The 24,699-nt window shown below is 41.5% G+C and overlaps 1 protein-coding gene across 12 annotated transcripts in view; it reads right to left on the minus strand.

The window, feature by feature from the left end:
- Positions 1-24,699, minus strand: part of DYNC2I1 (dynein 2 intermediate chain 1) — a 101,705-nt gene that overhangs the window by 51,150 nt on the left and 25,856 nt on the right. For 7 of the 12 annotated variants that reach the window (XM_054237481.2, XM_035254227.3, XM_078343269.1 and 4 more), the window contains 8 exons: positions 21,281-21,336; positions 18,538-18,592; positions 14,935-15,003; positions 10,972-11,049; positions 10,227-10,446; positions 7,556-7,658; positions 3,202-3,331; positions 806-917 (listed from right to left, as the gene is read on the minus strand). In XM_054237481.2, the coding sequence (XP_054093456.1) occupies positions 806-917; positions 3,202-3,331; positions 7,556-7,658; positions 10,227-10,446; positions 10,972-11,049; positions 14,935-15,003; positions 18,538-18,592; positions 21,281-21,336 (823 nt within the window). The remainder of the gene's footprint in view (positions 1-805; positions 918-3,201; positions 3,332-7,555; positions 7,659-10,226; positions 10,447-10,971; positions 11,050-14,934; positions 15,004-18,537; positions 18,593-21,280; positions 21,337-24,699) is intronic. The other 5 variants (XM_078343274.1, XM_078343275.1, XM_078343271.1 and 2 more) reach the window with 3 other exon arrangements.

A 24,699-nucleotide genomic window follows, 5' to 3' on the forward strand; every position in this document is an offset into this window, starting at 1 on the left:
GCTGACTCTACAACCGTCATGCATTACACATCTTAGAGTTCAAAGAGGCATAAGAAATCAACATTAAGAGTCCTAGAAGGAAAACGCAGAAAACTTCACGCTATACTCTCTAGATTTACTGGCGGCTTCCAGAAACAACTGGGCATTATTTTATAGGAAGTCTATAAACTGAATCCTATTTGCATCTATTCAGAAAAACATTCAAAGGAATCAACTCAATTATCATGTCAGTCTTAAGTCTGGGGATATTACTTTCTTAAGGTAAAGCTTATCTGAGAAAACGGGGTAATATACATCCCTGCCATACGAGGCAATTCCTTGAGAAAAACCGTAAAGTATTCAACATGTAAATGGCTCCAGAGGACTTAGCAGAAACCATATATTCTAGGGACTCACAATAAAAATTCATGGAAATTTTTAAGCAAACTGCGCTTAAAATATAAAAATTCTGTATGAGAATAGGCTGCCCCCAAGTTTGGAGCATGCTGTGCTCTGAAGGCCCAGAGACACAGTGGCTGTTGGGAATGTGGACTTTCTCACTCTCCTCAGGAACAGAATCTGTCACACGCCATGAAATCGTGCAGACTGGGCCTCAAGAGCAAGTTTCATCCCCCTAAGTTCAGCAGCTCTATTGCTGGTGGTTAGTGTTTCTTTAAAAGAAAATTGGGTACTGTTATTGTCACATGCTAACCACCATACAGAAGGGAAAGATTAAATAAGAGTGAACCAGAAAGGGAACAGTAAAAATAAAACAAAAAAGAACGTAAAGATAGTCAACAGTCAGCACTCAAGAGCAAGATGTTACCTCCAGACACAACAGTGCTTTCTCCTGGATGCTGGGTCCACACTTCCCTGGTCTCGATTTCCTCAGTTTGAATGTCTCTTTCAACATTATCTTCATTATACTGAACATATGCCTTAAAAACAAAAATATGCCAAAATTAACATTTGGTATCAATTTCAGAGCAATTTGTCATTACTGAAATAAGTTAATAATGACAGTCATTGTGTCAAAAATAAGTTTCACAGCATAAAGAACAATCAACCAAAGAGTACCTGTGCTTAAACATTTGATATAAAGGTCTGATTTTCAAAAGTGTGTTCAAAAAGTCTCATCAAAACACTTCCCTTTAGGCTGAAAATACTACCACTGAGCCTACACACATCCTTTTTTCTTAGCACATGCTGGTTTTGCAAAACCACATGTAATTATTTTATTTCAAAAGGTACATGCCTCAACAAAGACAGTTTTGTTACTAAGCTTTGCGATAAGGAAAACAACCAAACACAATCTATTTAAGGCAGGGTGAATCAGCTGCCAAACCCAGAATTAAAACTGTCAGTGTCCCAGGAGTTCAAGGCTGCAGTAAGCTATGATCCTGCTACTGCACTTCATCCAGCCTCGTAACAGAAAGATCCTATTTTAAAAATTCTAAAAACCGCCAGCTTCGTCAGCTTCATCCTGTGACCTTTCTCTTTTTAAAGGGGTATCATTTATTGAGTGCACCAAATAGACAATGTTAAGATTGATGGTACCCAGCATCGGGAACAAAAGAAAACTGTTATGATGTCTGACTTCAAAAGCTTTAAACCTTGTTGTGAAGTGAGACTATCACATAATGAATTAATGACTGGAAATACTACAGAGAAGTACAAAATTGCATGCAATAGTAAATTGTACGAACTCTGGAATAGGAGAAGGAATTCAGGGTAAGTCACTAGGAAGGGTTTGCCCAGAGAATGGGCCTTGGATGCTGAAGGACAGGTGGATAAGGCCAAGGGGCAGGAATGCCACATGCCAAGGCACCAAGCACCTGCCACCCTGAGGGACTCATGACAGACAGGAGTCCCAGAATCAAACAGGTACAATCTGAATTAGAGAGTCCAAAGCCAGGCATGGTGGGATAGCCCTGTGGCCTCAGCTACAGGGGAAGCTAAGGGTGCAGTGTGCTGCGATCATGCCTGTCAACATCTGCTACACTCCAGCCTGGGAGTGTCTCTAATAAATAAATTAGTACCTGTCATCTCTAATTAAATTAAAAAATTTTTAATCTGGGCATGATGGCTCACACTTGTAATTCCAGGACTTTGAGAGGCTGAGGCAGGTGGATCACAAGGTCAAGAGATGAAGACCATCATAGCCAACATGGTGAAACCCCATCTCTACTAAAAATACAAAAATTATCTGGGTGTGGTGGTGGTGCCTGTAATCCCAGCTACTCAGGAGGCTGAGGCAGGAGAATCACTTGAACCCAGGAGGCGGAGGTTGCAGTCAGCCAAGATCACGCCACTGCACTCCAGCCTGGTGACAGAGGCAGACTCAGTCTCAAAAAAAAAAAAAAGAAAGAAAAAATTGAGTCCAGGTTATAGAAACCTTGAGAAGTAAGGCATACTTTGAAATTCTTCAATTATAAAAATTTTAAACAGACAAGTAGGACTGCTGTACACTCACATGGAACCCAAGAAACAAATCCAAACCTGATTTTTGTTGAACTTTAAATAAAACATTTACCTTTGCCACTCTGCAACAGATCCATGTAACAAAACTGCACTTGTACCACCTCGATTTATTCAAATAAAAAAACTAAATAAAAATAAATAAATAAGCTGGGCTCAGTGGCTCACAGGGGTAATCCCAGCACTTTCAGAGGTCAAGGTGGGTGGATCGCTTGAGGCCAGGGTTTAAGACCAGCCTGGCCAACATGGTGAAACCCCAACTCTACTAAAAATACAAAAATTACCTGGGCATGGTGGTTCATGCCTGTAATCCCAGCTACTCAGGAGGCTGAGGCAGGAGAATCACTTGAACCTGAGAGGTGGAGGTTACAGTGAGCCGACATCGCTCAACTACACTCCAGCCTGGGTGGCAGAATGAGACTCTGTCTCTAAACAAGTAAACAAAACATTTGCACAGCACAAAGCTTCACTCCAGGGTCAGGACCGCAGCCACTCTGTCACCATTCTGCACAGATCACCCGCAGGAGCACCTGAAGGCTCTGGAGTGCCTCTGGCTTTGCCTGTGCCTGGCCTCTCAGGTGAATTAGCCCCATGTGAAAACGGGTTTCCATTTTCCTTAAGCTTGCATCCTTCACAGACCATCCCCAAGTCCTAATATTCCAGAACAAGATTCAGGAAGACACAAAGTTACCCTATTACACTGTGCTTGCATTTTATCACTTAGTTAACACATCTCATACTCACCTGCTTGGTATTTTTTTTCCCAAAGTTTCTGATATACATGTCATATTCATTTACTGGTGGTAGATCCAAGAGGGAGAAAGTAAATGAAAAATCTAAGTCAATAAGCCGAAGCAGTTTTGTACTTCGCATCCTTTGAAATAAATTGGAAACAAGACAAAAATTAACTTGAATAATATATTTTGGGAAGTGTGGGGAAAACAGAAGGAAACTGAGAGTTAAATGCACATTATTGTCAGGGACCAAACTTGTGTCTGGGTGTGAGTCTGAAATATTTAATAGCTGTTAAAAATAACTGAGTAGAAGACAGGGGAACCTGATATGTGACCCTGGCGTCTGGTGATTCTGTTCCCCATCTGCCTCGAGTGTGTGTGTGTGTGTTGAACCTAATGTGTGACCGTTCTCATGCCTACACCTGAGCTAACATAAAATACAGTGACACACGTGTATGTCTGGAATGTTCATAAGCCGCAATTCACCTAACTTCAGGAACTGACATCTCGGCTGTCCCACCACCTGTGCCATGGTCAGACACGCAGCAGTCAGGGTTTCGGGCCACGCTCTTCTCCAGGCCACAGCCAACCTCTGTGCTTTCCCCAGGACTTGACCTATGGGCAGCACCTGACACAGCCAACCACCCTCCGCCCACAGGCCCTGAATCGCCACACACATGACTTCCTCTTGCTTCACCAACCGGTCATTTTCAATCACCTGTGCCATTTCTCCTTTTCTTTCTAACGTTTCACCCTAACATTAGTGTGCCTGGGGTCAAATGCTTAAGATGTTTATTGTTTGTTACCCCTCACTGGGATCTAAACTCTCAAGAGCAGAGATTTCTGTTTCTTTCCTTTACTGTTATCTCCATACAGCCAGTGATCAATAAATGCACAGTGATTGAGTGAGTGATCAACCCTCCCATCATCCAGTGCCTCGGCCACTGGGTCTGCTCTCTGCTCATCCTCCTACCCCACCCACTTCCTCCTCACACTCCACCAGGTCTGCCCTGCTTCCTGGAGCACAGACCTGCAGGAGGTTCGACCAAGTACTGCGGTAATTTGTTTATCAGAAATTCTCCCGCTGGAAAGTCCCCAACTTCCATTTTCATCTCCTCCGCCCTGTGCAATGTCACATGCTCTAGGCCATCTCTGTTTCACTCTATTGTCTTGAGGAATAAAGACGCAACCCGAGTGGAAACAGTAGCGTCAAATGCAGAGATGGCCGTGTGTCCCTTTCTCTCCAGGACCTCCGCTCTTCAGGGCCCAAGGGGCCTTGGTTGTTCCTGGTGTATACAACCAGCTGGAGATTATTTCGTTGTTTTAAATCCAACTTTTATAGTTGTTTTCAGCTGGGGGATTTCTCTGATACAAGCTATTCCATCAGGGAGTAGGAGCCCAGTACATATTCTTTTGTAAGATACTTTTCTCACATCACTGGAGCATTTTTCATATTTGCTAGCTCTATTTCATACCTTATAAAAAACTACCTATGCACAAGTTGTAACAATTGGTTTCAGGCAAGCTTGTTCTCTATATTCTCATCAGTTCTTAAGTATTATCTTTTTTTTTTTTTTTAAGACAGAGTTTCAGTCTTGTTGCCCAGGCTGGAGTACAGTGGCACAACCTCAGCTCACTGCAACCTCCACCTCCCAGGTTCAAGCAATTCTCCTGCCTCAAGCTCCCAAGTAGCTGGGACTGCAGGTACACACCACCACACCCAGCTAATTTTTGTATTTTTAGTAGAGACAGGGTTTCACCATGTTTGCCAGGCTGGTCTCAAACTCCTGGCCTCAGGTGATCCGCCCACCTCAACCTCCCAATATGCTGGGGTTACAGGCATGAGTCACTATGCCTGGCCTAAGTGTTATCATTTTTTAATACTTTGCCTATTCCATAGAAGAAAAATTCATCCCATTGTTTCAATATATATTTCTCTGACAGGACATATTTTCATACATTTACTGATGGCCTAATTGTTTTCTGTGGTGAATTCTCTCTGTATTCTTTACTATCCCAGGGCCATCTGGTGAGAGACTGGGGGAATAATGTAGGAGAAAACAAGCAAAGAAATTGCTTTTCTCCCTCCCTCTCTACTTGGAGCCACAGACTGGCTTTCCCTACGGCCCCAGCAGGCCGGCCATGGCTCCAGCTCCTACCGCCCAGTTTCTCCCGCTCAGGGGCAGTGGTGGCTCCTGCTGTGGCAAATCTCTGAGCTGCTCCTGGGCCCTGCTAAAGCTCAGCTCTTCCAACCCCCATGAAATTCACTCCCCACATCACACCCCTTCTACTTAACACCCAAATTAGTTTTTGTTTTCCTGAGTGAATCTCAAGTCTTACATTATCTATGCCCATTTTTAACTAGGGGCATTTAACTTTGCTTATTAAATCATAAAAACATTTTATTATACACTAGGGATACTCAGTCTCTATCATATATTTTACACATATATTTTCCCAATTGGTTGGTTACCTTTAAATTCTGCCAAATTTACAGACAAATTTAACTTATAGAAATTTAATTTTTGAGGTATCATCCAGTAATTTTTATTATTTTTATTCATAGAAAGTCCTTTTTTATCACTGAAATAACCACATACACTATGCTCTTTTTTCATTTTTAGAAATCTGTTTGGAATTTATTTTGGGTATACTGTGAGGCAAGTATCTACTTTCCCTCAAATTTCAAGTTGATTTACTAAGTGTATATCTAGCAGTGTAAGTGCCTCTGTACTATTTTTCTTCTCTGTATTTCCTTACAACAGACAAATGCCAGAACTTACCCACAATCCTACAAAGTGGACTCCTACCTTTTTCTCAAAAACTTTATCATCAACCGCTTTATGTTTCAGCCTTTAATTTCTTCAATTTTTCTTTTAAAATATTTAATATAATTTTTGATCCAAAATAATCCATTTAATACACTTGTACATTATGTATCAATCTAATTAACATACTAGGACCTACCTAACTAGAAAACTACCAATTAGTAGATTACCAGCTGGGCACAGTGGCTCATGCCTGTAATCCCAGTGCTTTGGGAAGCTGAGGTAGGTGGATTGCTTGAGCCCAGGAGTTCAAGACCAGCCTGGGAAACATGGCAAGACCCAGTCTCTACAAAAAAGAAATACAAAAATTAGCTGGGTGTGGCGTTGTGCACCTGTAATCCCAGCTACTCAGGAGGCTGAGGTGGGAGGATCACCTGAGCCCAGAAGGTCAAGGCTTCAGTGAGCCAAGATCATGCCACTGCACTCCAGCCCGGATGCAAGAGTGAAACCCGGTCTCATAAGCAAAAATGAAACAAAAAAAGGATAAAGAAAGAAAATTACCAATGACCTGCATCTCTTAGTGGCTCCTCCCTGACACAATCCCAGATCCCACGCTGCCCACAACAATCACTACACTGAATTTTGTGGTTATCATTTTCTTGCTTTTCAAAATATAATTTTATTTCATATTTATATGAGTCTAAACAACATACTACGTAGCTTTATTTCTGAGTTTATAAAGATTTCGTTAAACCATATGTAGTTTTCTGATAACATGAATCAGATTAAAAAAAAAAAAAAACAGCCATGGGGCCAGAAACGAGTTTTACTATCCCCACAGGAGACTCAAAATATAAGGGCAGCAAACTGCTGAGAAAACTATTAATTTTATTATTTTGTTTTGTTTCATTTTTGAGACAGGGTCTTGCTCTGTCACACAGGCTGTAGTACAATGGTGCAGTCACAGCTCAGTGCAGCCTCAACCTCTCAGGCTCAAGCCATCCTCCCACTTCAGTACCTCCCAGGAGCTGGGACCACAGGTGTATCTCACTATGTTGCCCAGGCCCAGTCTCGAACTCCTGTGCTCAAAGTGCTGGGATTATAGGCATAAACCACCGTGACTAGCCACTTTTATTATTAATGACCGGTCTGTTCATTCAGTAAACATGTATTGAGTACCAACTAAGGCCATGTACTGAGCTAGGTGATACAGATTTTAAACCCACGTTTAAAAACCTTTAGGTTTTCATTTACTCCTCAGTCATATTTGGGTGTAGTACAATAGCCCCTTGACTTGAAAATATATCTTTTATAGATTTCTAAGTTTTAGAAATTTCTTAATTTACTCCCAGGTTAGCTCCAACGGTCCACCGCAAATGTTAAGGACAAACCTCAAATATCAAGCACATGGTATGAAGCAGCACACATACCTGCACTAGTAACGTAATGTCTGCACACAAAGAGTAGTACCAATCAAATAATACACCCAAAAAACAGTGGTAAGAATAAAATTCAAAACTCTGTGTTTTAGAAGTATGTGAAAGAAAAGTATGCTAAAACCCTGTAACACGTCCTCCGCTCCAACAGTGCACCTACTTCTGCTTAAGGGCCTGGGTCCGACTCTTCTGACGGCGTGAAGCTGAGGCAAAATCCACAAGAATTCCGCAAACGGAGACTCTGGAAGGGGAACTGTTTGTATCTGTACGAAGAAGAAAAAAAACTATTTTTGCAACACTGAAATATGTCTTCCAAGCAAAAAAAAAAAATCAGAAGTAAAACAATTATAGGCATATATAACAATTATACTCAGTAAACCCTTCAACTAATGACGAACATCTTCCCCAAGCATTTCAGAGGCCTCTCCTGTCAGACATCTGCCATACAGGACTGTGGTAAGGACTACAGCAGGCCATGTTTACGAACAGTTACAAAGCACCACACAGACGTTATAAGAGGTGACTTTTTAAAAATAAGGAAACATTTAAAGTCACAAAATTAAGACCCAAATAAAGACATCCCTGCAGCAGAGCCCATACCTCTGTGCAAGGCGTCAGCACTCAGCCAAGACTCCTTCACTGACCAAGCGGACCGTTTACCAAATGGTCCCGACTGCCCTAAAAACGGATAAGGTGTGCAATTTATAACCAACTAGTCCAAGCACCACAGGGTGCAGCAGAACACCACAGGGTGTTTCCACCCCAAGGGGGAAACAGAAAACAAACTGTATCGGCTACAGCAGCGAACACTGCTTAGCACCCAGAATGTGCCAGGCACTCCTTAAGCACCTTCCATGTTTAGGTTGTTTAATAATCTTCACAATAACCCTAAAGAAAGCCTGACCTTATTTCACAGTTAAAGAAACTGAGGCACAGGGAGGTTAACTGCCCAAGATCACACAGCTAGTAAGTTATCTGAAGCTCCGGAGTCAACAGGCTCTATGATTCCTCTTTCAGCACAGACAGCAACTTCAACGCTTGCCACACTCTGCCACTGTCCCCCTGCGCCAGCTCAACATTAAACAGGCCAAGAAAGTAGCTCCAGCTTTATCTGCAGCAATGTGTATGACAGTGAATAACTCCTTCAAATAACAAATATGCCAAAAAATAACCTCTTATATTGAGAGTTGTAAATTCTAATCTTGTGAATAGGCTAATGACGATATAACACTAAGCATATAAAAAACAAGTAACAAAAAAAGGTTATTCAAAGATCTGCTAAGAAAATCAGTAACGTTAGGTATAAAATCTTGCTCCCTTCTCAGCAACTCCAGAGCAGACGAGCTTTAATGCCGTCAGGAAATCCAGTGTGTGGGAGGCACACAGACCCTCCCCTGTGTGCAGTGTTCTTCCACGGGGAACTGAGGGAAACAGTCCCTGAGCCTCAGCCAGGCGACAGGGCTGAAGCAGGGGCAGATCCTTACCTCTACCAGCACAATTTAAAGAACGCTCTATCAGCACTGCCCAGCTCAGTTCTACCACCTCTGTAGCAGGCACAAAATATGAGACAATGAATCATTCTACAAAACTTTCACTGGTATTAGCGCATCATATTAACTACTAACTATAATTAATTGCATAAATTACTGAATATTTTACCAGATAATTTAAAGTAGTATATCACCAAATATTTTAATATCATCCTATTTTACCCTCAGTGCTCATGTTTTATCAGAATGTCATAGTTTTTCTTTAAAGCAATTTGAAACATTAGTTGCTACTCTCACAAGTAACATTATATCCTGATGCCAAGAATTTGGAGAAAAAAATACATTTCTAATTTAATTTAAAAAGGTCCTTGTTACAACAAAACCACAGCTCATATGAAGAAAAAGAAATCAAAAAAAAAGGTCCTTGTAGAGGCTGGGCGCGGTGGCTCACGCCTGTAATCCCAACACCTTTGGGAGGCCGAGGCAAGTAGATCACAAGGTCAGGAGCTCAAGATCAGCCTGGCCAAGATGGTGAAACCCCGTCTCTACTAAAAATACAAAAATTAGCCAGGTGTGGTAGTGCATGCCTGTAATCCCAGCTACTCAAAAGGCTGAGGCAGAGAATTGCTTAAACATGGGAGGCAGAGGTTGCAGTGAGCTGAGATCGTGCCACTGTACTCCAGCCTGGAAGACAGAGCAAGACTTCATCTCAAAAAGAAAAAAACCAAGAGTGCTTATAGGAAAAAAGAACACACCTCCCTCAGAACATATGAGCATCACTGTCCCCTGAGAAGGGCCACAGTGCTCTCAGCTCCCTCAGGACAAATGAGCATCACTGTCCCCTGAGGAGGGCCATGACATCCTCAGCTCCCTCAGGACAGATGAGCATCACTGTCCTGGGGAGGGCCACAGTGCTCTCTGCTCCCTCAGGACAGATGAGCATCACTGTCCCCTGAGGAGGGCCACAGCACCCTCAGCTCCCTCAAGACAGATGAATATCACTGCCCACTAAGGAAGGCCACAACATCCATACCACCCTCTGGAGAATAGGAGCATCACTGCCCCAAGTAGGGCCATGGCACCCTCAGCTAATGGCCTGAGTGCTGAGCAGAAAGTCATGTGCAATTTCTCTATCTAAGAGAACTCCTGATGTGCACAGGCTCAAGTCTTCTGAGGGCCTCCTATGTGGCAGTTGCAAGGGCATGGCACCACCATCACGTGGAAGATGTTACTTCTCTGTCCACCTTATAAGAGCAGTCCTGCGTATGACGGGCATCTACGATGGCTCAGTACACAGAGCGCTAAGAGCATAGACACCAGCAGTAGCGTTTATTTGTTTACCTGTCCTTGGCTCCTTTTCAAATTCTATTCCATCTTGCTTTTGACACAGTTTCAAAGATAACTCGCCAATCCTTTCATTTTCTGCATTAATAGCTCTTTGAATTTCCTGTATTTCCTTTTTTTGAGCTAGAGGAAGTTCTTCAGTTTTTTCTCTTGACTCAGGTTTATTACTGCTTTCACCATCGTCGCCATCACAAACCTCAAAGTCATCTTCGTAGTCCTGAAAACAATAATAACGTTTTGGAACACTTTAAGACAAATTGACTTTACATTAACACACTGAACAAAACATGACAATTTATACTTTAAAATAAACAATGTCCTTATTACAGCTAACAAACACATTTATAGGTCACTGATATTAAAATGTTTTGAAGATAAATCTATTATAAACTGGTACCTTTATTTCTCTAAAAATAAATCACACAACACAGAACCATATGCAGAAGACCATCAATTACCATAATGTGCAAACATTTGTGCTGAGAATGTGGAAGTGTATGTGTTTTTATAGATACCTACATACACAACTTTTTATGTGGTGTATATGAGTTAAATTAAAAAATCATTTAATTACATCATATTGGTAAGTATTAGAAGTATAGCAAGTATTTTATAGGTAACAGCTTAACCTAAATCAAACCTAGTCAGATATTATTAGAATAAAAAGGCACCAAATTATTATATATGATTTTTAAGAATAAATGACTTTTGAGATAGGAAAAATTTTAACTTTTATACATACTTCAAAATCATCTTCATAACTGGCTGCATATGCATCAGCTCCACCATTTTCTAAATCAATGTCTTGCTTTTCAATTTCCTAGAGGTAAAAATCAAACATAACCAAAAAATTCAATCATAAACTTGAATATTGCAAATAGGCTGGGAAAACATATGTTTTCTGAGATTTATTTGATGTTGCTAATTGTAAACTCTTAAGTATTTATAAAACTAATATAATGTTAAATTCCTTTAAGAAACACCCTTGCTAACTTATAGGTAGGACCAAAAAGAGTAAACATCCTTGAGAATACTTGAGAAACCTCTAATTCTGGTGGCTAAAAATTTTTTAAGTGTTATACAAATAATTTCAGATGTGCAGCAATCCATTTCTTATTCGTGAATATATTCCCCACTGAATGGTGCTCATCTTAGCTACACTTTAAAAACAGACAAACGCACTTTGGGAGGTCAAGGCAGGCAAATTACTTGAACTGAGGAGTTGGAAATAAACATGAGCAACATGGCAAAACCTCACCTCTACCAAAAATACAAAAAAATTAGCTGGGTGTGGTGGTGTGCATCTGTGGTCCCAGCTACTCCAGAGGCTGAGGTGAGAGGATTGCTTGAGCCTGGGAGGCAGAGGTTGCAGTGAGCCGAGATCACACCACTGCACAATCAAGAAGAAATTACAAAGCATATTAAAAAGCAGAAAATACAGTTTGAAGAGACAGAGCAAGCACCAGTTCCAGACAAGGCAAAGATGTTGGAATTATCAGAATAGGAACTTAAAACCACTATGTGTAACATCCTAAGAGCTCTAAGAGATAAAGTTGACAGCATGCAAGCAGAGCGATGAAAGTCTAAGACAGAACCAGAAAGGAAAGTTTGAGGTCAAAAATGACAACAGAAACAATGAGGAACAGCTTTGATGGGCTCATTAGCAAACTGGACATAGCTGAAGAAGAGAGTCTCTGTGCTTGACGACACCTCGACAGAAACCTCCAAACTGAAAAGCAAAGAACAAAAGCAGGAAGGGGAAAAAAGAAAATCGGAATACTTGATACAATAATGACTGAGAATTTCTCCAAACTGATGTCAGACACCAAACCACACATTCAGGAAGCTCACAGAACCAATAGAAATGTCAAAGAATCTACAACTAGGCATATCGTATTCAAACTACAGAAAATCAAAAAATCACAGATAAGGAAAAAATCCTTAAAGAAGTTGGACGGTTGTGGGGGGTAGTAGAAAATGCTATTATCTGCTGAGGAACAAAGATAAGAATTACAGGCCAGGCAGAGTGCGTGCCTGTAATCCCAGCACTTTGGGAGGCCAAGGCGGGTGGATCACCTGAGGTCAGGAGTTCGAGACCAGTCTGATCAACATGGTGAAACCCCATCTCTACTAAAAATACAAAAATTAGCTGGGTGTGGTGGCGCTCGCCTGTAATCCCAGCTACTTGGGAGGCTGAAGCAGGAGAATCACTGGAGCCTGGGAGGCAGAGGTCTCAGTGAGCCGAGATCGTGCCATTGCACTCCAGCCTGGGCAATGAGAGCAAATCTCCACCTCAAAAAAAAAAAAAGAATTACATCTTCTCAGATACCATGCAAGCAAGAAGAGGGCATAGAGAAAGGTTTGAAGTGCTGAGAGAAAAGTATTCAGCAGCCCAAAATTACACATGTACTCTACAAAATTATCCTTCCAAAGTGAAGGAGAAATAAAGATTTTCAGACGAACAAAAAATTGAGGGAATTTGTTGCAAGTAGACCTGTCTTGCAAGCAACATAAAAAAGTAGTTCTTCAGAAAGAAGGTGTATTATTCCATTCTCTCACTGCTGATAAAGACATACCCAAGACTGGGAAGAAAAAAGACGCTTAATTGGACTTCTAGTTGCACATGGCTCGGGAGGTCCCAGAATCATGACAGGAGGTGGAGTGGGTTTATAAGGGCTCACTTGAGGGTTGCAAAGATCAGTGGAAAAAAATGTGGGTTTCTAGGGTCACACATTCACTCAGCAAGAGAAAAATGAGATAGAGGCAAAAGTGGAAACCCCTGACAAACCCATCAGATCTTGTGAGACTTACTATCACAAGAATGGCATAGGAAAGACTGGCTCCCATGATTCCATTGCCTCCCCTTGGGTGCCTCCTACAACAAGTGGGAATTCTGGGATATACAAATCAAGTTGAGATTTGGGTAGGGACAGAGCCAAACCATCTCAGAAGGAAAATAATACAGGTCAGAAATTTGGGTCTACGTAAAGAAATGAATAGAATGGAAGAAGAAAGAAGTAGAGGAAAATAACTCTTGCTTTTCTTTTTCTTAATTGATCTAATAGATAACAGTTTGTTCAAAATAATAGTAATAAAAAGTTATTCAATTATGTATGCTTAGGTATTTATCTGTGTGTGTGTCTGTGTATATGTATAATTAGCCTTCCTTATCTGTGGGTTCCACATCTACAGATTCAACCAACCACAGACCAAAAATATTTGGAAACATAAAAATAACAGTAACAATAAAAAAATACAAATTTTAAATACTGTATGACAACTGTTTACATAGCATTGTATTAGGTATTATAAACAATCCAGAGATGACTTAAAGTACATGGGAGAACATGCATAGGTTATACACAAATCCTATGCCATTTTCTTTAAGAAACTTGAGCACTTGCAGATTTGAGTATCCACAGGAGACCCCGGAACCAATTCTGGGCCAATACCAAGGGATGATATGCTTATGTCTGCTTATACATAAGCAAAATGAATGACAGCGAGAATACCAGGGACAGGAGGCAAAGACACACTATTTGGGAAGCGGGACAGTCTTAGCCAGGAGCAGCGTCTCATGCCTGTGGCCCCAGCTACTCAGAGGGCCAAGGCAGGAGAACTGCTTGAGCCCAAGTGTTTGAGGCTGTATTGAGCTATGATCAGACCACTGCACTCCAGCCTGGGCAACTGAGCAAGACCCTATCTCAAAATAAATACAAAATAAAAAATAAGGTCCTCTTGGCACACTGTCATATAAAGTCATTGTACATTAAATAATATATACTACATTTATTGTACCAATAAATACAACAAAAACAGGAATCTTAAACAAAAACTAATAGCATTACATTTCTTATTCTTGTTCAGCTCAGTAGACAACACAGTGGCTCTGAATCACATCCTTTGTCTGGCCAGGATTCTGAAACTACAATTCATCCACTCTGCAAACACTTAAAACACACCTAGTGTGCGCCAGGCACTCAGCCAGGTGAGGAGACAGTTGGGTGTGGAGCGGACACCATCACTTCTGTACAAAGCTAGAACCACACGGGGGGGCCAGACCCCTGGGAAGCAACAAGAAAGTCCCATGACCAGGAGTTCACCTGCCCTGAGGAGAGCCCCACGTGCTATCCCATCAAGCTCAGCACTACGTTCCACTGAGGCCCCGTCCTCAGTTTTCCCCTCATATGAGGATGCTTGCATTTCCTTGATCTCCCCAGTTTTGCATATACATTCTGCAAATTACTTGTAACTTTGTATAATTCTCCCCAACGATGGCATGGATCACATCTTTTATGATTTCTCGATTAGCTGTCTTCAAATCTCCCCACTTTCTTCAACTTACACACAGAGCAACAATGAGAAGTGTGTCTGTTCATTCGCCCTAAACCACTTCCCTCCAATCTCTGCAAAATCTTCTCCTCTTCCCGGAAGAGGCTATGGTACCTGACAGTGTGCACACAACCCAGTTACATTCCTTGACCCCCACAACCAAGACTGAGTTCATCACGACCAAGGACTTCAAACAAGTGCAAATATGAATTTCATATTAAAATCTCACCAGTCCCTTCATACTCATGTTCTGTTATCTAAAAGGGACAATAATCATTCATAAAATGCTGGCAGGAAAGCAAGGAAATGTGAGTGGAAGTCTGTCTGTGCTGGGACAGAACTGCAAAACTATGAAATGATGTACTCTCCTTACCACAGTTTCCTCGCCTCCCAGCCTCTGGCCCAGCTTCCACCACACGGATGAGCCTTCTTCGTGGCCATGCTAATGGAGAGAGAACAGCCCCATCAGCCAGAACACAGGTGGGACTCCAGGGGATACGTAAGCCACACAGCACCCCCACAGAGCCCGCCAGTCCTCAGCAGACAGGTACACAGACTGTGAAGCTAACGCCCTGGGAAGTGGGTCCCAGCTTGGTGGCTTACACAGTGTGTGACTGAGAGCAAGTATCTTCACCCCTCTGTACCTTGGCTTTCCCTTCTGAAAAGTAAGAATTACAGCACCTGATTCACAGTAGCAATGAGAGGACTAGAAAAAAAGGACACACAGGAAGCCCTGATCCCTGCGTCTGATGAAGAAAAAGCCTTACAAATGTCACCTTTGTCAATGACACTAGAAAGATCTATGCACTTAGAAATCACTACTCAGGCCGGGCGCAGTGGCTCACACCTGTAATCCCAGCACTTTGCGAGGCCAAGGCAGGTGGATCATCTGAAGTCAGGAGTTCAAGTCCAGCCTGGCCAACACAGTGAAACCCTATCGCTACTAAAAATATAAAAATTAGCTGGGCATGGTGGGGGACACCTCTAATCCCAGCTACTTGGGAGGCTGAGGCAGGAGAATCACTTGAACCTGGGAGGCAGAGTTTGTGGTGAACCAAGATCATGCCATTGTACTCCAGCCTGGGCAGTAAGAGTGAAATTCTGTCTCAAAAACAAAAAAGTCACTACCCAAAATTAGGCAGTGTCTAAAACTGTTGACAATATAATGTATTACTCATGAAGAAAATAGAAAAAGAACTTTCCATGTATCCAGAAAACTATTCCAGCACATAGTAGGCACTCCATAAAGTCTACTATTTATCTTGAACCAAGATAAATTTGTTGTTGCTGCTATAAAATACAGGATCAAGGCTGGGCACAGTGGCTCACACAAGCACTCTGGGAGGCAGAAGTGGGCGGATCACAAGGTCAGCAGTTTGAAACCAACCTAAGAAGGTGAAACCTTGTCTTTACTAAAAAAACACAAAAATCAGGCGGATTTGATGGCGGGCACCTGTAATCCCAGCTACATGGAAGGCTGAGGCAGGAGAATCACTTGAACCTGGGAGGCAGAGGTTGCAGTGAGCCAGGATCATGCCACTGCACTCTAGCTTGGGCAACAGAGCAAGACTCCATCTCCAAAAAAGAAAAAGAAATACAGGATCTAATCATAAGCCAAAATGAGCTGTTAGGTACATTCACAATCAACTCTGAAATTTTTCAGGAGTCCACCACCATGCCTAGCTAATTTTTGTATTTTGAGTAAAGATGGGGTTTCACCATGTTGGTCAGGCTGCTCTCGAACTCCTGACCTCCAATGATCCACTTGCTTCGGCCTCTCAAAGTGCTGGAATTACAGGTGTGAGCCACCACACTGGGCCTTTTTTCAATCTTTTTGTTGTTTCTGCTGTTATATAGATGAGGGCCTCCTATGTTGCCCAGGCTGGTCTCAAACACCTGGCCTATTACTCTTTTAATAAAAATAAAATTTTAAATTTTAAATTATAAATGTGGCTCACATTATAATTCTAGTGAACAATGCCAATATGGAGCTTAGAGAAACAAATGGGAGACATGAGGAAAATAGGAAAATCTATTTGTTTTTATCCAATAGCTCCACAATTCCACTTCAAGAAATGTACCACCAAAAAATGAGGAGATCTATATCATCCAAACTGGAGGGATTTCCCCAATTAACTGAGAAAAACTGGAGGCCACTGTGTGTGTGTGTGTGTGTGTGTGTGTGTGTGTGTGTGTGTGTAAATGTTTAAAACTGGTTTCCAAACTCCCAAATTCCCCAATTAACTGAGAAATACTGGAGGCCACTGTGTGTGTGTGTGTGTGTGTGTGTGTGTGTGTGTGTGTTTGCATGTGTAAATGTTTAAAACTGGCTTCCAAACTCCCAAATATACCTATCAATGTATGATTATAAAAGACCATATAAGAAGAAATATTTGTAAGTCTTTTTTTTTTGTGGTAAATCTGTGGCTGTAGCCAGATAATAAGCAATCCAACCACCACCACCAAAATTAAATAAATAAAACACAGCCATGTCAAAACCACTAGTGCTGTATAACCTAATTTATGTAAAATTATATGTTCATGTATGGATACAGAATAAAACAATTCATAAAAATACGGCATGAAGGCTGAGCACAGAGGCTCTTACGTATAATCCCAGCACTTTGGGAGGCCAAAGCAGGCGGATCACCTGCGATCAGGAGTTCGAGACCAGCCTGGCCAACATGGCGAAACCTCATCTCTACTAAAAATACAAAAATTATCTGGGTGTGGTGGTACATGCCTGTGATCCCAGCTACTCAGGAGGCTGAGGCAGGAGAATCGCTTGAACCCAGGAGGCGGAGGTTGCAGTGAACTGAGATCATGTCACTGCACTACAGCCTGGGCAAAACAGCAAGACTACATCTCAAAAAAATATATATATATATATATAGTACAAAATATATATATATATATATATATATATATATATGGTACAAAAAATATGTATATATATATATAGTACAAAATTGTTAAATATGATTGTCTCAAGGTCATGGGTTTAAGATATAAAAAAAAATTATTCTCCAGAAATAATTCATAGGAGCCAAAATATGCTTGCCACATTGTCTATAACAAAACAAAAACAGGAAAATGGTTTGATAATAATCCTAACTCCACATTGTACTATTTTATAGTTACTAAGTAATCTTATGATACTAATGGAGCTGGTGGAGATAATGAAGACTGAGGAGAAACATGTGCTAAATGCAGAGCAGCAGAGGGTACAATTCTCCCCCTGCACAAGTAAGTGCCACAAGGTAGCTTAGCATATGGAAACAATTATGCAAGCAGAGGGATTACAGTGTCTATTAATAACATGTGCTCAGAAGAATTTGCCAGAGAAGCCATCAGAGCCTCAGCTACCTTGTGGAGAGATTCTTACCACAAACACAATTTCTTGACTTACTATAGGTCTATCCAGGCTATTGCTTCTTGAAGCAGTTTTAGTAATTGATAGTCTCTAGGAGTTTGTCCTTCCATCTAAATTACCTAATTTGTTACCATAAAATATTGTCCAATATTGGAAGCAGGGCGCTAGAAGTTACTCTTATTGTGAACTGCCTATTTCTCCCTTCAATTCTGTCAGTTTTTGCTTGTGTTTTGGGACCCTCCTGTTAGGTATATATTCATTTACAATTGTTATATCTCCTTGCTGAACTAATTATTTGGTCATTCTGAACTCTCTCTAATAATACTTTCTGTCTCAAAATCCATTTTAACTGATATTAGTACAGCCAGTCCAGTCCTCTCATAAATTTGATAGATTCTCTTTATTCGCCTTTTTACTCTCAATCTATTTGCATCTTCTTGCCTAAAGTGAATCTCCAGCGAGCCTTCAGGGATCACAACTCAAATAAACCATCAGCAAATGAGCCCTGTCTCAGGCTCTGCTTTCCAGGGGAAGCCCAAACTAAGATCATGGCTACTCTGAATGTACCATAAAATCAATATATCCTCAGTCAGACTGCCTTACCTTCTGTCTTGAATCTTTATCTTTTCCATGATTCCTTACTAAATTCTCAGCATGCCTGGAAAGCAAACATAATCAAAATCAAAATTACTTTTAAATGAGGACTTTAAAAAAAAACAAAACACTTTCTGTATCAGTGAAAGCTCTTAACAACATTTTGATATGATTAAGAACTACTAGAACCAGGAGTGATGGCTTGCAGCTGTAATCCCAGCTATTTGGGAAGCTGAGGCAGGAGGACTACTTGAGGCTGGGAGTTTGAGACCAGCCTGAGCAACAGAGTAGACACCCTAACTCTACAAAAACAAAACATTAGCCTGGCATGGTGATGCATGCCTGTAGTCTCAACTACTCGGGAGGCTGAGGGGGGATAATTGCTTGAGCCCGGGAGTTTGAAGGTGCCGTAAGCCGTGATTGTGCCACTGCACTCCAGCTTGGGCAACAGAGCAAGACCCTTTCTCTAAAAATAATTTTTTACAAAAAACCGTTTCAGGTTAGCAAAGCATGTTTTATTAGAGCAATAAATGTTAAAGTCTTCCTTTTTTACTATTTCAGCATAATTCAAGACAGAAAACACCTCCAGAGAAGAAATTATGTGTTTTAACAAACTTGTGTATGAGTGCAAATCTGCATCCTTTAAGAGTTCTCAGCCAGGCGCAGTGGCTCACACCAGGCACTCAGGGAGGCCAGGGCAGGCAGAATGCCTGAGGTCAGAAGCTCGAGACCAGCCTGGCCAACATGGTGAAACCCCATCTCTACTAAAAATACAAAAAAATTAGCCAGACGTGGTGGTGCACACCTGTAATCCCAGCTACTTGGGAGGCTAAGGCAGGGAAATTGCTTGAACCAGGGAGGTAGAGGTTGCAGTGAGCAGAGATCATGCTACCGCACTCCAGCCTGGGCAACAGAGTGAGACTCCATCTCAAAAAAAAAAAAAAAAAAGAGTTCTAGAAATTTTCTATAATGTTATTAGTCTATCTGAAATACTGTTTTATATTTAATATAATTATATTTCTAAAAGACTTATCTTCAAATATGTTTTATTTTTTCGTATTTCATGTTTGTTAGGACCTAAAAGAAAGATTTGCAAAATATCAAACTGATTCTTAATTTTTTTTTTTTTTTTGAGACGGAGTTTCGCTCTTGTTACCCAGGCTGGAGTGCAACGGCGCGATCTCGGCTCACCGCAACCTCCGCCTCCTGGGTTCAGGCAATTCTCCTGCCTCAGCCTCCTTAGTAGCTGGGATTACAGGCATGTGCCACAATGCCCAGCTAATTTTTTGTATTTTAAGTAGAGATGGGGTTTCACCATGTTGATCTCTTCACCTCGTGATCCACCTGCCTCGGCCTCCCAAAGTGCTGGAATTATAAGCGCCCGGCCCTGATTCTCAGTTTTTAAACTTTCCATACCAATATACCATGTGGTTTAACAAAAATACAGAATTGAGCATAAAAGTCTTCTTGTGCCTTCTAGTGGACATGTAGTATAAAATCCAGGAATCGACCCCTAGGTTTAAACGTTAGCTTTGCCCAAACTTGTAAAAATTTGGGTAAGACATTTATAACCCAAGTTTTCTATTCTTTGAAAAAGGATTACAAAATATGACTGTCAGAAAGAACAAATGAAATTATAGGGCTTATATATAAAAGGAGAGTTTAGGCCAGAAGCAGTGGTTCACACCTATAATCCCAGCACTTTGGGAGGCCAAGGCAGACGGATCACTTGAGGTCTGGAGTTCAAGACCAGCCTGGCCAACATGGCAAAACCCCATCTCTGCTACAAATGCAAAAATTGGCCAGCATGCTGGTGCGTGCCTGTAGTTCCAGCTAGTCAGAAGCTGAGGCAAAAGAAAAGCTTGAACCTGGGAGGTGGAGGCTGCAGTTAGCAGAGATCACACTGCTACACTCCAGCCTCGGTGACAAAGGGAGACTGTCTTAAAAAAAAAATGTTTATACATAAACTCCTATTAATTGATGCTCTTCACAAAACCCATACAACACAGGAATTATCATCTTTGTTTTAGCAAAAAGCCACCCAACACTGCAAGTAAGAGGTAGGCTGGAAATTCCAAGCAAAGCTGGCCCCCACCCCAGCTCTGGGAGTCTCTGCAAAGGCCTGAGGGTGGAAAGTTCTCTCCTTTGTGTTCACAACTGACATACAGTGGGCAGAGGGGGGCTTGCTGGCACATCCTGTTTTTAGTGGCTGTGAACTCCAGAATGAGTTAGCTCAGGCCATGTAAAAGGGGTGAAACCACCCATCTGTGGGTGCTTTAGCTTCAGGCATACTGAGAGACTCCCAAGTGAATTATTCCCCCAAAGTGAGCAACAGTTTTCTAATTTTGCATGAGCAAATATTAAAAAGGTCAAAAATAGATCCTGAGGCAATAATATTAAAATGAAAAAATTAAAATAAATATAATTAACTTAAAAGGGCAAAAAAAGCTAATAATTTTCCAAGCTCCTCTAGTATTCCTAAAACATACCAACCCATTTAGAGGGGCTGAGGGGTAAAATCTAGAGAAAATGAAGTATATCTATAACTTATTCCCAAGAACTGGCCATCACTGGAACCAATACGAAAAATTCCCTGCTGAAGCATTCCACAAGAGTGGCACACGTAAAGCTCGACCACAGGGCACGCAATCCTTCCACGAGAGGGGCACAGGTAAAGCTCGACCACAGGGCACACAATCCTTCCACAAGAGGGGCACATGTAAAGCTTGACCACAGGGCATGCAATCCTTACTGGCTGCTGGTCCCATCTCTTTTTGAACTTGCACCTCGATTTCTGTGTTCACCGTTCTATCAAACAAAAGAATAATTCTATAACCATTTATTACCATTTGGGAATGAAGTAAGCATAATTAGTAAACCCCAAAAAATAAGCATGGATTCAAAATTTAATAATAGCATCTACACAAGTATCTTTAAAGTAACTATTTTTACCAACAATTTTTAGTAAATTAGATAATTAAATGTAAAGAAAATGTATAAAAGTATATATAAAAAGGTGATTATATACTAACCAAGGAATTAGTCATTCATTTCACAAAAGCAAGACATTATTTACAGATACATCTGACTAGTTCCTTACACCACTTAAAATGATAAACTTTCAAACATAAAATACAGCTATTTCACAGATTCATGTACCCACAGAAAAAAAATTTTTTGCTAACAAGTGAATTTTGAAAATAAAATTAAAACTGTTAGACTGTAAAACAACATATGCAGGTGGCTCGTTTGAAGAGAGACACAGAGTTGAATGAACTCTCAGTGTAAAGTGCAGCAGGTTGGGACCCATCCCGTTCCCCCAGGTGAAGATGCCTGGGGGTGTTGGGGAAAGTCCACCTCTGGAGGGAGAAGATTCCAGACCTTGCAGCAGTCATAAGAAACACAGAGCAGAAGAACAACAGAGTTGAACCACCATCTAAGAGCTCAGCCCAGAGGGAAGGATGCATTGGAGGCCATTAAAAAGGGTTCACAATGTTCAAACACTTCTCCAACCTATCAATTCTACTTCTACGAAACCATTCTGGCCAGGCACAGTGGCTCATGCCTGTAATCCCAGCACTTTGGGAGGTTGAGACAGGAGGATTACTTGAGCCAAGGAGTTCAAGACCAGCCTGGGCAACATAGTGAGACTTCTTCTCTATAAAAAATTGTTTTTAAAAAGTTAGGCAGGGTGGTGCACACCTGTCTTAGCTACTCCGGCAGCTCAAGTAGGAGGATCACGTGAGCCCCGGAGGTGGAGGCTTCAGTGAGCCATGTTCAAGCTACTGCACTCCAGCCTGGATGAAGAGTAACACCCTGTCTCAAAAATATACATATATATATTATTCTTATCCTATTCCTGCAGATGTTAAAAAAAAAATTGAAATTATTCTTAGACAACAACGAGATATATCTCAATTTTCAACCTGTTCAACAGAATGATTACTAATTTTTAAGATGTTAATAACCTAAATGTTAGCATCAGGATGCTCCTAAGTAAAGGAGGGTTATGACCACATGGTGGAAAACCAGGCGGCCACTACATATCCCCGCACTGTAAAGGATTTCCAGAACAAAGAGAACATTTCAGCATAATTCCAATTCTACATTTGTACAAAGTTCATTTACACATAGAAAAAACAATGGCTAGAATATAAACACATAAAAATAAATTATCTGAGTCTGGGATCACGTGTAATTTTTGTCTTATTTTTTATATTTCCCTACGTTTAAACATCTTTCCAAGGCCAAGTACAGCGGCTCACAACTGTAATCCCAGCACTGTGGGAGGCCAAGGTGGGCGAACTGCTTGAGGTCAGGAGTTTGAGACAAGCCTAGCCAACATGGTGAAACCCCATCTCTACTAAAAATACAAAAATTAGCTTGGCATGGTGTTGGTGCACGCCTGTAGTCCCAGCTACTCAGGAGGCTGAGGCAGGAGAATTACTTGCACCCAGGAGGCGGAGGTTGCAGTGAGTCATGATCACACCACTGCACTCCTGCCTGGGCAACAGAGCAAGACTCTATCTTAAAAAAAAAATTTACAAAATTAATTAGAAAAAAGTATAATGTTTAACAGAACAATGTCTTGTGGTCCATAAAACAAATTGGAATGGGAAAAAAATAAAATCACTAGTGCTGGATAGGAAACATGATCTACTGACTAACCAGATATAAAGAAGGAAGAGAAAAAAAGTAACCAAGTTAATGCTAAGAATTAGACCTGGGTGGTGAACAAGCAGTGCACAGCATGGGGGACCCCGGTTGTGGTGAAGGCGGCCACTCAGGCTGCACATGGGGCCAGGAGAAGCATTCTGTGATTCTCTCATCACTGGCCACACAGGGAGCTGGCAACGCTGCTCACCCAGATGGCCTGCAAACGGCAGAGCTGAGACAAACCTCAGCACGGTGTTGTCAAATTCCTGTGGCCTCATCACACAGTCCCTCAGGACTAACACTCTGGATAGGAGAGTCTGGGCGGGAAACAGATATTTACAAGTGATATTTGAAGCCACTGCTTCCAGAAACAGAAAGGAAATGATCCAATCTTCAAAAAGATAAAAGTATGGTGGGTATGGAGGCTCACATCCTAATCCCATCCGTTTGGCAGGCTGAGGTAAGAGGATCACTTGAGGCCAGGAGTTCAAGACCAGCCTGGCAACACAGCAAGAACCCATCTCTAAAAAACATGTTTTTTAAAAAGATAAAAGTGTAGTTGATATGGTAACAAAGAGAAGAGGTCACTGGATTCTTCTATTATAGAAGTCACTGGTCAGGAGGCTTAGAAGAACATGTCATATATTTATTATACTTACTCATACCCTTTCCATCTCTAGTTGATAACTGGAGGAAGCTTACAGTAACAGTTACATAATTCTAATTTAAATCATGGGCCAAAAATCATATAGAGGCTGGGCACTATGGCTTATGCCTGTAATCCCAGCACTTTGGGAGGCTGAGGCAGGCAGATCACCTGAGGTCAGGAGTTCAAGACCAGCATGGCCAACATAGCGAAATCCTGTCTCTACTAAAAATAAAAATAAAAAATTATCCAGGCTTGGTGGCTCACGCTTGTAATCCCAGCTCCTCAGGAAGCTAAGGCAGGAGAATCACTTGAACCCAGGAGGTGGAGGTTGCAGTGAGCCAAGATCGCACCACTGCACTCCGGCCTGGGTGATACAGTGAGACTTAGTCTCAAAAAAAAAAAAAACAAAAAAAAAGAAAGAAAGAAAGAAAAAGAAAATAAAATCATACAGAGAAAGTGAGAGATAATCAGAGAACATCCAACCCTGGGAACAGTCCCAGTTATATCTGCTGTCCTGGCATAATTTTTCTTTTCTTTTGCATCAAAGTCTTGCTCTGTCACCCAGGCTACAATGCAATGGGCATCATCTTCCGCTCACTGCAACCTCTGCCTCCCAGGTTCAAGCAATTACGCCTGAGACTCCCGAGTAGCTGGGATTACAGGTGCCCACCACCATGCCCAGCTAGTTTTTGTATTTTTAGTAGAGACAGGGTTTCACCATACTAGCCAGGCTGGTCTCAAACTCCTGACCTTGTGATCTGCCCACCTCAGCCCCCAAAGTGCTGGGATTACAGGCGTAAACCACTGTGCCCAACCCCCTGGCATAATTATTAACAGTGCCCATTGCACTATATGGTAACCACAGG

This window comes from Callithrix jacchus, chromosome 11 (genome assembly GCF_049354715.1).
Source record: "Callithrix jacchus isolate 240 chromosome 11, calJac240_pri, whole genome shotgun sequence".
Taxonomy (NCBI): Eukaryota; Metazoa; Chordata; class Mammalia; order Primates; family Cebidae; genus Callithrix; species Callithrix jacchus.